The sequence below is a fragment of the Lupinus angustifolius genome, chromosome LG04 (genome assembly GCF_001865875.1).
Source record: "Lupinus angustifolius cultivar Tanjil chromosome LG04, LupAngTanjil_v1.0, whole genome shotgun sequence".
Lineage (NCBI taxonomy): Eukaryota > Viridiplantae > Streptophyta > Magnoliopsida > Fabales > Fabaceae > Lupinus > Lupinus angustifolius.
Window position 1 is genome coordinate 11,116,972 of NC_032012.1, and position 17,268 is coordinate 11,134,239.

At 27.8% G+C, this 17,268-nt stretch overlaps 1 protein-coding gene across 1 annotated transcript; it reads left to right on the forward strand.

Moving 5' to 3' along the window:
* LOC109344837 lies at positions 14,234–14,902 on the forward strand. Its single transcript, XM_019583579.1, has one exon. The coding sequence runs from the start codon at positions 14,301–14,303 to the stop codon at positions 14,745–14,747; it is 447 nt and encodes a 148-aa protein (XP_019439124.1). The 5' UTR covers positions 14,234–14,300; the 3' UTR covers positions 14,748–14,902.

Consider the following 17,268-nt stretch of genomic DNA (forward strand, 5'->3'; position numbering starts at 1 on the left):
TACAAAGGGTGATGATGGTAGCCAAGATTGCTTCCCATGGAAATAATTGATTTATTGCAATGTAAAACTCTACTATAATAAATGAATGAAATGAAAGTATATGAGAGTTGGAAATAATTGAATTCCAATGTTAACCCTATTTTTATATTTCTAAAGCTTCCTCTCCTATCTCTATTATTTGAGTTTTGACTTGTGAGCATCAAAATTTGATCATTTTTTCACTTTCAAAACTTTTATGTCATCAATAATAAGATATTGGTCTATTAGTATAAGACCTGCTACATCTCAAGATGAGTAAAAGATTAAGAGTTTGATTATTTGGAGCGACACTTGTTGAAAGGAGTAACCTTATACCTCGAAAAAGATTAATTACTTACTCGATATTTTTAGTATTGCAATTATTAATAGTTATGTGGTGATTTAAATGAATGAATTCAATTGATTGTTAAAAGCTATCTATTAATTTGAATAAATAAATCATACTCCTTGTAGGAGTTGTCTATTAATTTAACTGAGCAAATCCTAGTGGTTGTTTACAATTGTATGTTGATGTAAAAATGAACAAATCCTATAACTTTTGAAAGTGAATTAGCAATTCTTATCAATATCTTTTCTAAAAATGAATATTTCATATCACAAAACTCCACATTTTCAAAATTAATATATCTCATAGTCTCCAGTTAAAAAATACACGAGAAAATATACAAATTTTCATATCTCATTTTCTGTGTTAGTTCCCAAAAGTGAGAGTGTTATTCCTCTTTTCTATGCGGTTGTAGATCTTATCTTCCAATCATTGACTCTCACCTAACTTTCCAATTTATGTTAATTTTTATTCATTTTATTTATATAATTAATCAATGATTTTTTTTAATTTCCATTTTTATAAATAATAATAAGAATTTTTTTAACATAAATGAATATTGATAAAATTTCTATTTTTTAGATGATAATAATAAATGTTTTTAATAATCAAATTAATGAATCATAATTAAGGTAATGAGTATTAATAATAAAAAATTAAAAAGTTTAACTTAATAAGTTTAAGACAATGGTTCAAAGTCAATGTTACATCTTTTTTCTTGAATTTTTTTTGATAAAAAGTATAGTAAGGATTAAAAGAATAATAATAATTAAGGTTATATTTTTTATCCCTTCAAGTTGAGAGGTGGTAATGGACATAGGCGTGCTACTTCACTCTCTTGAAGTTGGTAAACATATGATGATAAATTTTGTATTTTCCCTTAACCTTATAATAAAAAGAATAAGATTGGAAAAGTGGACACGACCAATATCATGTTTTCTATCTCTTTAAGTTGAGATAGGATAGCAGACATAAGGTTGTTACTTCTCTTGATGTGAGCATGACAGACTACAATTATGCATTATTTATTCTCTTTAAGTTTTATTTAATAAAAATCATCTCAACTAACAAAATATTTTTTACCTAAAAACAAGTACGTAAGTGTTAATATTCTCTATAGCACGTCATGATACGTAAAAGTAAGATGAACTCATGTCGGACATAAATATAAAACTAAAAGTTCAGTCCTTTAATAAATATTTAAACATTCTTATAATGTAGATTCATGCTATAAATATGGGTAGCATCTGAACACATAGGATGAGGTGTTAATAATTTTCTTGTATAATAATTACTCATGAACTTTCGATATCTGGTTTGAAAATCAAAATTATCTAAATTGGACATAAAAAAATGTTTTCTGGATTTTGACTATAAAAAGGCAATGTCATCTCCAATATTCAGGGAGAGGGTGAAATCTTATCTTCTCCATCATATTTTCCTAAACATGAAAGCAGAGAAACTGAACATGATAATTATTGTATGTCACTTTCTTTAGCACCAATGAGAAAGATACACATAATTACAAATTTCAATAATTTTTAATGAAAATTAACTTATTTTATATTAAGGTGAGTGCTTCTTATTAGTGGCAAATGTAATATCATAGAATAGTGGATATAAAAAATTTATGTTTGACGCTTATTTCTTAAGAATACTGAAAACAAGTTATCAAGATAAGATATTAAACATAACATTGTTCAAAACAATTTTTATTTATTTCTTCAACTTTTTTTAAAATTACTTATCTACATTCTCCCATCTAGAAAGACAACAAACGAATACCAAAGTTATTATTTCTTATTTTTTTTATTAACCAATAGTTTTTCACCAATATTTGACTAATAAAATAATCTTTTTAAGTTTGGGATGTATAATTGTCTCTCCCTATCAGTAATCCAACGAAGCTTTACACCACTATATCAACTTTTTGTTAAGGAAGTTATTGTAACTATAAGATGGCTAACTAAGAAAGGGAGGTAAACTAGTTTTCTGTACAATCAGAGATTTTTTCGCAACTTAATAATATAAGAGTTTAGTGTAACATAATAAAGTTGTAGAAAATCAAAGTATAGAAAGTACAAAAGTAAACAGTAGAGATACATTACTTCTTATCCACTTGAAGGCTATGTCATGTCATCATACCACACAAAATATTTTACTAATTTGATGAGTTGTAATTACAAATCTTACCCCGAGATTCTGAGTACAAATACACACTCACCATAAGCTCACCACTTAGAAGAACACATGTTCTAAGTTTTACTATTCCCCTTACCACCACACCCTATATATGGTGAAAAGTTTAAACACTTTTACAAGAATGAAGAATATGACTAGGGCAAAGATTGCTCAAAAGATATGACAATTCTAAACATGTAGTCCTTATAGTATTTCACTATGAATAGCACACAATGCTCAAGTGTTATAGTGTATGAAAACTTAGAAAAACACTTGATAACAACTTCATAAAATTATGAAAGTTTAATCACAAAGTTGCATGGACAAAGTATGAAAATTGTATATGAAAGTTGTTATGAAAGTAGTGTAAAACGTTCTGAAAATTGTTGTGAATATTAGTGTACGAATTGGGGAGTCTAATTGTCTAAGTATCTTTAAATAGGGTTCCAACTAGCCATCATATCCCTAAGTGAAGGTGGAAGTTGATTGGATTGAAACCCGTTCGTTTTGGATGAAAGTGGTTTAGTTTGGATTTGAAAATTTGTGTAACATCTCTCAATAACCGATTACTGCATTAGGTAACCGATTACCAAAACATTCTATCCAAATGAGTAATCGATTACTCTCATTAAGTAATCAATTACTCTAAGTTAAAATTTATGGGTAACCTGTTACTCTGTTTGCGTAACAAGTTATCGGGCTTAGTAACTCGTTACTTATCTTTTTGAAAGTTAAATTCATTTGATTCTAATTTTCAAATAAGATTTCAAAAAGATTTTTGCTTGAGCATTATGATTAATCATAATTAAAGAACTTAGGATGGAAGTACATATCTTAAAAGATTACACAAATCTTGAACGTTGAAAGCTTCCCCTCTATGTTTTTAAAGTCTTCTTCATTTTTCTTTTTTTTTTGTCAATTTTAGTGTTTTCATCAAAATCGTGTCAAAATCAGGAAGAAAATTTTCTTCACGCTTACTATTCATTCTAAAAACAATAGTTATTAATTAATTCTGTTCCACCAAACAAATGAATCAATCCTCATATTCTTATGATATATATAACAATTATATCTCACCAACATAACATCTTATTGGTCTGTAAAAACATTATATCTACAAAATAATAGGCTGATACTCTTCAAAGTTTACCTCTTTGCATCAGCTGCAACTCTTTAACATGCCTTAGCAGCAACCGTTACTTGAGCTTCAACAGCTCTTGTAATTTGTATCTCTATGTGTTAGTGTCATTCAATTAAAACATGGGTGGATTATAAAAAGCTTCAAATGTTCCTTTTGCTAAGATGGGTTCAAATATGCTTCAGGAGCCTAAAAAATTGTATAAGTTATATAACTTCTTTAGAATTTGTACAAAGTTATAGAGTTGTCATGTCAATTTGTGTGCCAAATTTATCTCTTATAAACTCATGGTTGATGAACATTGAGAATATGATTAATTAGTGGATTTAATATGTATACATTGACAGTACAAATGTTTTTTACATTGCCATCAAATCATTCATCATTCATATGTTAATCTCAATTAACTTTCAAACAAGAGTATTACAAATCAAAAATAGATTATGTGCTGACAGTATAAAAAACTTTATAGTGACAGTACATATATTTTAAACTCTTAACCAATTAGCTCCATTCAAGTATATATATATATATATGAGACTTTCACATAATTTCCCGGTCTCTATAATAAAATGTTCTAGGTCACATTGTTGTATTAACATGCACTAGCACATTTTTGAACTTATGTGACATAGTATTGGTAACATTGGTGGAGGTATGAAGAAAATGGAGGAGAAAAGCTCCTACCAAGTGCTTTTCCTGAAAGCTACTTATTAGTTACTTTGTTAAAACTGAGTTCATTTTAATAGTAGAGGTTGAGTGTAGATGTTTGACCTAACTTCTATTTTAAAGGAAAGGGGAATAAAAAAATCAAATATTGCCTAATAATACTCAAAAAGGAAAGCATCTACATGCTAATGCTAGTTTACAAAGTGAGCCCAATAGAGTCAAGATTAATTCATATACATGGAAGAAAAATGATAAAGTTTCAAGACTAAATAAAAAAACATAGTCATATATTTGTACTAAGAACAAATATGAGTTGCTAAGTAACAACAAAGTCTTTTTCAACCAAAAAAATAATTACCCATAAATTAAAGGGAATAATATATCACCTGGTGTGAAGAGATAACTCCTCTCCTTACACCAATTGCACAATGATACATGTCCTTTCATTTTTATATTTTTTATTTTCTTCCTATTTTCTTATATTTTATTTTTATGAATAATGATTTCTCCTCTCACCGGAAATTAAGAGTATCATACCATCTCCTTCACTCTCAGGCTGCCCATTCATTCACCCACATTCACTCGAGAGAGAAATGCACTTTCACTTCTCATTCATTCTCTCACAACACTTTCTTCTTATCTTTCTCTCTCTCAAATCTGCATATTCTCTCTCTTCTTCTTCGTTTTATCTCTCTTGAACTTACATGTTGCAATAAGTTTGGTGATTTTCTTTCCAGCAGACCCCTTTAAGTCTTGTTTATTTCATTTTAGTACTTCACACCATACCAAAATTAGTCCAAAAAGATAGATTTGGTTTAGGTGAGAGAGAGAACTGCCAACGACTAGTGTCATTGCTCCTTCACTGCAATCTTGACTTCACGGTTTGATTATTTGGAGGTTTAATCGATTCAATTGTTCCATTGATGCTATTTTAATCTAAGCTTGATTTTGAGTTGGATCTTTACCAAACAAGAAATGCCTGAATTGTGATTGTGAGTAAAATATAAACGATGACTATAGGGAATATGAGTAACCAAATTGATGAAAGTAAGATCGTTTACATTATCATTAATCGTATACAATATTCACAACATAACTTCATACTTCCAAATTACTCTTGTTCACATCATCATATCAAACAATCACACATACAATAACACAATACATGACAAATTCAGATTTAAAAATAGTCCCTTAACTTATGAGAATGCATATATCTATAATTCATTTTATGTGATTACCTCATGAGTTGTGTATATATTTTTTACACTATTATTCCTTTCTTTGACAAAATCAAAGTGTGGTTTCAACTTTCAACAATTAATCATCCATCAACAATCACGTGAATATTTATTGTCTCAGTCTAAACTTTAAAGGATTCAAAAATCTTTGGGCAAAATACGATGTTGCAACCACAGATAAAGAGAAGAAGAGAGAATATACAGATTTGTGAGTGTATATACAGATTAGTGAGAGAATATGCAGATTTGATAGAGAGAAAGAGAAGAATGAGGTGTTGTGAGTAAATGAATGAGAAGTGGAAATGTATTTTTCTCTCAAGTGAATGTGGGTGAATGAATAGGAAGCGTGAGAGTGAATGAGATGGTATCAAACTCATGGTTTATGGTGAGAGAAGAAAATCATTATTTATAAAAATAAAATATGAGAAAATAGAAAGAAAATAAAAAATAAAAAAATGAAGGGACATGTATCATTGTGCAATTGACGTAAGGAGAAGAGTTATCTCCACACACCAGAAGATATATTATACCCAAACTAAAATTGGTCTACTTATTCATGTGAAATATTCATTCATGGCTAGCAATTTTGAATGGGATAAGTGAAAAAATATATAAGTGAATTTCACACAATATTTTGACCCAAAATTTTAAGATAATAAGTCTAAGAGTCATCCACTTATATGCTCTTTAACTCATTCACAAATATAAAATTCTTCTTCACACTTAAAATGCACAACACTTACTAACTAGTGTTATGCCTAAGGATGTCAATGAAAATCGAACTCGTAGGTACCCGTCCGAACTCAACCCAAATTTAATGGGAAAACCCTGTTATGATTGGGTTCAGGTTCGGATTTGGGTAAAACCCAATCTCAATTTTTAAGTTCAGGTTTGATGCAATTAATATCCTACCTCAAACCCACCTCGAATCCAGTGAGTTTACATACATAGTTGAGAGTGAATTCATGAGAAGAGTACGTGTCGCATGTAATATGCATTCATGGAAATTTGGAATATATGATATATGAAATTTGACAAGAACTTAGTAATTAATTATTTCTAGATTTGGTTTAGGTGAGAGAGAGAACTGCCAACGACTAGTGTCATTGCTCCTTCACTGCAATCTTGACTTCACGGTTTGATTATTTGGAGGTTTAATCGATTCAATTGTTCCATTGATGCTATTTTAATCTAAGCTTGATTTTGAGTTGGATCTTTACCAAACAAGAAATGCCTGAATTGTGATTGTGAGTAAAATATAAACGATGACTATAGGGAATATGAGTAACCAAATTGATGAAAGTAAGATCGTTTACATTATCATTAATCGTATACAATATTCACAACATAACTTCATACTTCCAAATTACTCTTGTTCACATCATCATATCAAACAATCACACATACAATAACACAATACATGACAAATTCAGATTTAAAAATAGTCCCTTAACTTATGAGAATGCATATATCTATAATTCATTTTATGTGATTACCTCATGAGTTGTGTATATATTTTTTACACTATTATTCCTTTCTTTGACAAAATCAAAGTGTGGTTTCAACTTTCAACAATTAATCATCCATCAACAATCACGTGAATATTTATTGTCTCAGTCTAAACTTTAAAGGATTCAAAAATCTTTGGGCAAAATACGATGTTGCAACCACAGATAAAGAGAAGAAGAGAGAATATACAGATTTGTGAGTGTATATACAGATTAGTGAGAGAATATGCAGATTTGATAGAGAGAAAGAGAAGAATGAGGTGTTGTGAGTAAATGAATGAGAAGTGGAAATGTATTTTTCTCTCAAGTGAATGTGGGTGAATGAATAGGAAGCGTGAGAGTGAATGAGATGGTATCAAACTCATGGTTTATGGTGAGAGAAGAAAATCATTATTTATAAAAATAAAATATGAGAAAATAGAAAGAAAATAAAAAATAAAAAAATGAAGGGACATGTATCATTGTGCAATTGACGTAAGGAGAAGAGTTATCTCCACACACCAGAAGATATATTATACCCAAACTAAAATTGGTCTACTTATTCATGTGAAATATTCATTCATGGCTAGCAATTTTGAATGGGATAAGTGAAAAAATATATAAGTGAATTTCACACAATATTTTGACCCAAAATTTTAAGATAATAAGTCTAAGAGTCATCCACTTATATGCTCTTTAACTCATTCACAAATATAAAATTCTTCTTCACACTTAAAATGCACAACACTTACTAACTAGTGTTATGCCTAAGGATGTCAATGAAAATCGAACTCGTAGGTACCCGTCCGAACTCAACCCAAATTTAATGGGAAAACCCTGTTATGATTGGGTTCAGGTTCGGATTTGGGTAAAACCCAATCTCAATTTTTAAGTTCAGGTTTGATGCAATTAATATCCTACCTCAAACCCACCTCGAATCCAGTGAGTTTACATACATAGTTGAGAGTGAATTCATGAGAAGAGTACGTGTCGCATGTAATATGCATTCATGGAAATTTGGAATATATGATATATGAAATTTGACAAGAACTTAGTAATTAATTATTTCGCCTCCCAGTGACTAAAAGAAGGACCCTTATGCCATTATTTCATTAACTAGGAAAGCAAAAGTGTTATCATCATAAGGTAGTTTAAAGAGAAGTTCAAAGTTTACCTAAAAATAACACTATCTCCCTCATGTTCTATAAATAATAACATTTAAGAATTTAGTTTTAGATACAGTGAGTGTGAATTTTTCGGGTTTTTCATCGGGTTTGGGTTATCTGAAATCTGATGAGTTTGTGGATGGTATTGTTAATTTTAACCACATTGAGTTTGGGTTCGGATTTGAGTTCGAATTTTGAATTTCAGGTTCGAGATTGGATAAGCATAAACTCAACTCCGATCTATCATGTTGTCATTCATAGTTGTGTCGAATGATCACAATATATAAAATGTAATAGTGATAGTGATCCTGAAAAAACTTTAAATTTCAACCATTGGTGGACCCTAATAAATAGTACCGGTGACCTCCCAACTACATTACCCGTAAAGCATTGTCATTGCTATCTGTCTAAATTCAACGATTCACACTTTCTCATGCCATAAAGTTTTCAACCATATCAATCACATAGGCAAAGTGATAAGAACTGCTTCAAGATATTTCAATTCAATAATAAAATAAATGCTATCCGGAGTATTAAAGACATACATTTTTAAAAAAAAATCTTTTTAACAAGGAAAATCAAGGAAGATAAAAAAAACATTTAGAAATGCATAATTTCATCACTTTAAATTTCCCTCTCCATTCTTTAATAAATGACTTAATACATTAGTCAGCATTCTCAAATATAAAAAATGATGATCTAACTTTTCTAGGAAAAATAAAATACAAAACTTTTTATTATTCGAATACATTATTTCCTAGAAAATATATCTACTTATGGGAATTTATCCACAGCCCTAGAGATTGAGGTTAAGAGAATCATTAATACTATATTTTCCCTATTTCTAAGAGTGTTGTAACTAATTTACACATAGTAAGAAAATATGTAAAAAAATGTTGCAACTCTTAAATTTATCAAAAAATATATTAATATTCAAAATTACTCTTTATTCATTATTGTGGAAAGTGAAATGATTATTGAAATATTTTGGGAAAATAAATATATAGTGCAATTATGAACAAGCTAGTAAGTATATTTAGGGACAATTGTTTTCTTCTAAAAAGATAAATTTTATATAGGGACATATGAAATATTAATTTCAGATTGATTATTTTGATGGCCTATGTTTAGAAATAGTACAAAGGAAAAAATATTGAAAAACTAAAAATTACATTTTTAACTATATTAATTTCACAATTCCCCACAATATAAACACACTCTATTCTTGATTCTTTTAACATGTCCAGAAAAATTATATTCTAATTTCCTAAGAAGTGGTATGTATTAACGAGACCTCATGAACTGCATTAATAAAGTCATTTGATGGTAAGAATATTATAGAATCTCTGAATAATCATCTTAAAAGTTACATATGGTATAGTGGATGGTTAGGTAAGTACAATTATAGATTAAAAGTATATGATCAATGATAACAACAACAAAAAAGTAATCCATATAGGGTTGATTTAATCGATTAAAATCTTGCTGAATATTTAGGTATTGTATAAGATTAAAGATCAAAGTTTAATCAATGTTAGTGGTACATACTAAAATGGATAATCATACATCCTAACAGAAAATAAGTAATAAACATATGGTGAGCTATAGTCTTAGTTAAAAATAAAAATTGAAAGTATATAAAAAGGCTCATAAAATGCTAAATGTGCTATAAACATTTTATGATTTCAGGTGATCTATAATTTTTTTATTAAATTATAAATATTTATCGATACACTTCTATCTCCTTAGTGGAAGTGCTATAGAGTACTCACGATGACAATAAACATGGGCGGACACGGATAGTAGCAACCATCTGTCCATTTTGAAATATGAGACTATTATCCATACTCGCTTGTACTCGTATGGGTACTCACGTACAGGTTTATCACGGGTATTTATACATACCTGTGGGTATAATGAGTATCTAAGGTTTTATATGTTATCAATGAATTTCTAACTTTCTACTTTTATTATGTTTCACATAAGATGAAACTTAATTATTTTTGTGCCTGTTGATTGAACATTTGGTAAAATTGCTAAATTTATTGAAGTTTTCTATTTGTGTGATTTGTTATTCTCATTTCCTTAACAAAATGTATATATTTTTATTTTCAACATATGTGTGTTTCTACACATGTAATGATATTTGTAGGGTATTTCACTAACAAATTCAATAAAAGATGTAAACAAGGTAAAAAAATGTAAACAAAATAAAAGGAAAAGATGTATGTGGTGTAATGAAGGTTTGAGTAGTGTACTTCTTATTTAAATTAAGGTTAATATAATAATTACATAATAACGGATATCAACGGACAAGGGTACCATAATACACATACCTACTCTTATGTACTACAGATGTTTTTAAAAACTCGTTTGTTAAACCCACATGTACCCGTTTGTGACCGTACCAGTGTCCGTGCGGATTTTACTTACCAGTACTGTTTTTTGCCATCCCTACATCCTCGCTCTTATCTACCTTCATGGATAGAGATCAAATATTTTGAATGGTGTATCATTTTATGTTTCGAGCCAATCAAATGTTACTGTTTGTTTTTGAAATTTTTTTTTTATTCATTTGGCAATATATAATTGGCCAAGAACAAGGAATGAGATATCGTTGGAAACGTGTAATCTTTGTTCCTACTTTCTTATCTAGAAACACGTAAATTAAACAACACAAAGGGGAGAAAAAAATTTAATAAGATAAGCATTAAGAAATTTGGATGATCCAAATTTTATTCATTGAGTTTTTTAGCAAAAGAATGTGTCTTTGGTAAATACAAATTATCTTCAGTAAATTTATTGAATGATTAATTTATTATCATGCATATATATATATATTTAGTCTATGAAGAATGAAGTCTTTTGAATTTATTCCATATAAAAATATTGGTTTTGTAAATTGGTTTATTTTAATTTCAGTTAATTTCCTTTTTTAAACTATTTTTGTTTTTAATGTAGTTCCTATACTGACATTTCGGATTTGGCCATAGTCATGTGTTTGTTATATTTACAGTTTGTTCTTATAATGTATTAGTTTTCAATTTAGTCCTATATTATGAGCATTTAATAAATCCATTAACAAGGAAGACTAGTATTATTAATATTGTATCATTTATCATATTATCAAAATAGTGATATTGTACTATGATGGTTTACTAATTAAAGTATATATTAATTAACTTTATATATTATAATAAATTTATAATATAAATATTATTATTTATAATATAGAACTCGATTTTTAAAATGATTTGATTGTTGTCCACTTTATAAACAATTACTAAATTCAAAACACTACTAAGTTGCTTCAACTAAAAACATGTTTAACAATTACTATTATTATTATTTTAATTTTTAGTAAATTTTAAATTTTCTATTGTTATCTTACATTACATGAATTTATCTTAACTTTTAAGCATAAATAATAAACTTAAATGGATCTAAACATTATTTATATTTATATGCATTATTATCATTTAAGAGTCAATGATAAATAATGAATAATGTATGTATAATATAACAAATTCTTACACGATCTATATAAACATTATTTGGCAATATAAGCTTATAATTTTTTGACTCAATTAATAAGCTACTAGAATGGTTCCATAAACATAAAGGAAGCCTGTAGGTTTCAAAATAAAGTTTGTAGGCTATTGCATTTGAAATCTTTTTCCAAAAAGTTACTTGAAGAAACGTTTAAAATAATGAAATTATTTTTAATAATTTTTTTATGATTTTATCCTTCAAAATCTTAAAATACATAGTTACTCATAATTAAAAAACTATTATTTTTGTGTTATAAATTATTTTCACATTAGATTTTTAATGATGTATAAAATGTCCTTATATTTGATTCTTATATTATAAATTTATGCATATTAATTGCGTTTTTAGAAAAAAATAATAATATTGAAAACGGAAAATATTAAAATAATAAATTATTGGATATCTAATTATAAATATAATATTAAAATAAAGAAATAAAATTTTGATTGAACATTATCCACTTATTAATTACTCTAATTAATTAATAATTTGCAAGATAAATAATTAATAAATATTGTATGTACTTTTTAGACATTTTTCATATTTCAGCTAGTTATAAAACTAGTTTTATCTAACAAACTTAGATTAATAAGCTATTTACAAATAATTTACACAACTCCAAACTTTAACTTGTCTTCACACATACAAGCTAGGAGCTCACAACTATATGTTCATAGTTACAAATTAGTTTTGCCGAACAAAGTCATAGCTTATTTTTCTCTTATTTTTTTAGTTTAATATCCATAGACCGACTTTGTAAGAATTATTTACTCCATCAACATGTCATTAATAATTAATGTGTTAACTCTTAAATAAAGTGTGTGTAAGTTACTACATATCAGTGTAAAGATATTAAGAAGGTGTTGGTCTATTGGTGTAAGGTCGTTAGATTTTTAGGATGACCAAAATATCAAATATTCAATTTCTAGGAGCGATACTTGTTAAGAGAGGTAGTCACACATCCCAAAAAAATTACTCTTTATTCAAAGGGGTGAATAAATAACTTTGATAATACCAAAAATATCAGTACACATATGCAAACCGTTCCGTTTACTAATCTACATTGTTTTTTTTTTGTGTGGAAAAAGTATGAGTAAAGAGATTTAGCAAGATTTATTCCCTTTCAATGAACCACAACTGCATTTTAGTGATGTCATCGGATATATAAGGTCATTTCATATTTGGAAACTAAATACAAAATCAGATCTAAATACAAAATGTCAATATTTATGCACTAAATTTTTTGTTTATAATATTTTTAAAAACAATTGTATCTCCTTTTTTAATTTAATATTAATACAATTTTAATATATATTTTTATACCATCAATATATTAAAATACTATTTATGTGTATTACTTTCTTTACCTCTATGCATACTAAATTGTTTTCTTTTATGAACTGTTTGTTTACATAATGTTTTATTTTTGGAAAAAATAAACCGAATGGTTTTAGCAAGGATTTATTTTCTAATAAGTAGTATTGGCAATTAGTGCGGTCATGTTTGTGTTCATATAATGTCCATCTAAATTATGACGAACATGAATATGTTAATTTTTAAATAGGTCATGAAATATCATATCATATTCGCCCTAAATATGGACAGGGCAGACTTCCAGACCACCTAAATAAAATTACAATATATATAAATATATAAGGGAATGAAGTATCTCCTTGTATAAGGAGATAAGTTATCTCCCCCTGCCAGTGAAATAATGACATGTGTCATGTTTCATCATTTTCTATAAAAATATTTTTAAAAATAAACAAAATAGCACACATGTCACATTTTTACTAGCTAGAGAAGATAAGTTATCTCCTTATACAAGAAGATACATTATTCTCAATATATAAATGTATATACACTAGTAATACAAAATAAACAATATATATTTTGGATACAAATATATAAATATATCTATCATAATAAACATTCATACAAATGGAACAATACATATAAAATACAAATGCATATATATAATACAGAATATACATAGTATATAATTTGCATATAAAAACAAAAGGAACATTACATATTGATATATAAAACAGAAAATATAAAAGTATATATATAATAAGAAAATGATAGTAATTTTTTATATTTAATATACAAATTAATATAACGAATGAAACACGATTTCTCACATTTGATAAAATATATATATATTTGTATACTTAATATTTAATATTTTCTCCAATAAAGCTTACGAGCCACCCATTTTACCCATTTAAAATGTCTGTAGGTGAGTAGAGCATGTTGCACGAATATTTTAAGACAGGTAAACACATTTTTCATGTCATGTTCGTCCAATAAATACGCGCGGTTGGACCCATTGCTCAAATTGTCAATGTTACAAATAATGAACCACAATGGCATTTGTGTGATTTCATGAGACATATAAGGGCAAATTCACAGATTGAGAACTATATAAACCCCACTAATCTCCACAAAAATATCCATCATAAACATTAGAAAACCAAAGTTAGATCCAAATAAAAAAAGATGTCAAAATTGACAGAGGAAATTAAGTCTAGGGCAGAGATATACCATGGAGATGAGGTATGTCAAGTGAAATCTAAGGAACTCCTTAAGGAAATAGCCCTACCCAATGGTCTATTACCCTTGAAAGATATAGAGGAATGTGGTTATGATAGGGAAAGTGGGTATGTGTGGTTGAAACAAAAGAAAAGCTATACCCACAAGTTTGACAAGATTGGAAAGTTGGTGTCCTATGCAAATGAGGTCACTGCCCTTGTTGAGAAGGGTAAGATAAAAAAGCTGTCTGGTGTTAAGACAAAAGAGCTTTTGCTTTGGATTTCTTTGAATGAGATTTTTGTTGAAGATCCATCAACTGGTAATATCACTTTCAAAACCCCTTCAGGGTTATATAGGTCTTTTCCAGTTTCAGCTTTTGAGATTGAAGACAAAAGTAATGTCAAAGAGATTTGATTTTTATTGTTTTTTTTTTCAATTCCTAGGACAAGATTTTCAATATCAATTAATAAGTTGTTCTTGTTGTTACTTGTTACTTTTATCATATTTCACACCTCTTTAATAAATTATTCTCTTGTAATGGAAAAAATGAAATGAATTGTAATATCTAATAGTATTCCTTATAATGATTCATATTTTCAGAGATTGGTTAATTATTTCCCTGTTTACTAAAGCTGATTCTGACTTCATCTTCTTGTTTTTGTTTAGTAATTTAATAGTGCATTAATCGCTTTTTTATTGACTCTTATATTTATTTATATATATATATATATATATATATATATATTAATACATGTAAGTTGTGTAAGAAACTAATGATTACAAAAAAGAAAATGTATATAAAAAATATAAGAAAATATAATATGAATCGATACAATCTTTACATTTTTGGAGTGACCCATTTTTCAATAAGACATGTAGTAGCTTATTTTGCTCTTTTATATAAGAAGAGAACATTCAACTTTATAAAAATGTTTATTTCTTCTTCTTAATGCTATTAATTAAGGACAATGGTAGATGACTAGATGTTACTTAAGCATTATTGTCACTTATTCAGTTTTTGGTGTGCATTATCAAATGCTTTAATTGTATAATTAATTTTCAGTTTAAATTTATCGGATTTGGATCTTCAAAACCGATATTCTCTTTAATTTGAGCATATAAACGTATCACTGCATCATTTGGAAAAATGTCCTCATGGTTTTAATCCAATTCACCAAATGATTCCAAGATGGATAATAGTTATAAGCATTGTGTAATAATATTTAAACTATTGTGTAATAATATTTAACCAGTATTGTATATCTAAAGTTTACTTTGTAATATATTGACCTAATGAAACTTTAATAAAATCTTATCAAGTTAAACCCATGGATTAATTATCTTTTTCATCATATGTATTAGACAAATTTTTAATAGATAATATTGAAATAGAGGAACATATTGAATGCCTTATTTTTAGATAAAAGAAACCATAACAAAGAGAATTAGAGGAAGTCACATAAAGATCATGAACAACATTCCAAAATTGTGAAAAAAAATTCTGTGTGGAGACAAACATTGGTAAAGGAAAGGCTTCACACTATTCAAGAATGAAATTAATTATACAAAAGAATGTATTCACCAAAAAAAGTATAGAAAATAATGTACTCAAAATCTCATGACATTTTGTAAGTACGTTTTTAAAATCAGTCTTACTATCTACTCTTTTATAAAATTTTAAAGTATTCCCCCACTTTAATACATTTAGGAGGTTGAGATTGAGTGTAACAAATTTGGGTATAAATAAATTTATTCTATATATATATATTCATAAAAGGCTAATTTTTTTAGTACAACTAGATGTTTAAAAGAAAATCTTTCTATTATCTTATTATAAGTGGAATTAACTGATATTTTTACTAAAATAAATATTACCATATTGTGACACATGTACTTATAATAGACTATTTTTATGAATACAACGCAAAGAATAATTTCAATACAATAGAAAGAATCAAGACATTAAACTCATCAATGTTAATTATGAATATCTTAACTTACACACTAATTTATTGCCATATTTCACATGTACTTCATTAATTAAGAACATTCAAGTTTTTTCTTTGAACATTCAAGTTTTATTACAATTCACAATCCCTGATTGATTAAATGTTGTAAAATAGAATTATGTTTAAATTGTGTATTATTGTGTTTAAAAAAGCTATATTTAGTATAAGCTATCGATAATGCAAGTAGATGGAAAGATGAGTTTTAGTGTATCCAATACTCGAAGAGAGTAACTCACACTTGAATGAAAGATGTTAGATATTCCGACTGTGAACGATGAGGTCTCACATTCTATAGAAATTGATAGTTAAAGAGCATATAAGTGAATGAAATTATACACTCAATACTTTAAGGTCTTGGGTCAAAGATATGGTGACAAACCCACTTATATACATCTTTTACTTAGCCCATGGAAGAATGGTATAGTCCATAGATGAAGATCTCACAAGAAGTGGTATCAGAGTTTTGACGGCTCAATCGGGTATTGAAGCGACAAGTGAAAGATAGATCCATGTGAGATCCTTGTATCGAAAGTCTTCATCGCGAGAGGTGAAGTCGGCATGTTTAATTGATAATAAGCCAACGGCAATGCAAGTAGATGGAGAGTTGAGTTATGGTTTATCTAATACTCGAAGGAGAGTAACTCACTTGAGATGAAGATGTTGGGTATTCCAAATATGAATGAAAAAATCTCACATTGTGCAAAAATGGATGAGTTAAAGAGCATAAAAGTGGATGAACCCATAGACCTAATGTCTTAAGGTTTTGGGTCAAAAATATGGTATCAAACTCTCTTTCTCTTATATGATTCTTTCACTTAACATATGGATGAAGATCTCTGACTCCAATAAATATCTTATTTGTAAATGGGGTAGTAAAACCTCTCCTAAAATTTCAAGTGGATGTGGAAGAGTTCTTCAGGCAATTG

Coding starts and splice junctions, on each gene's coding strand:
- LOC109344837 (XM_019583579.1), top strand. CDS start 14,301: ATGTCAAAATTGACAGAGGAAATTAAGTCTAGGGCAGAGATATACCAT.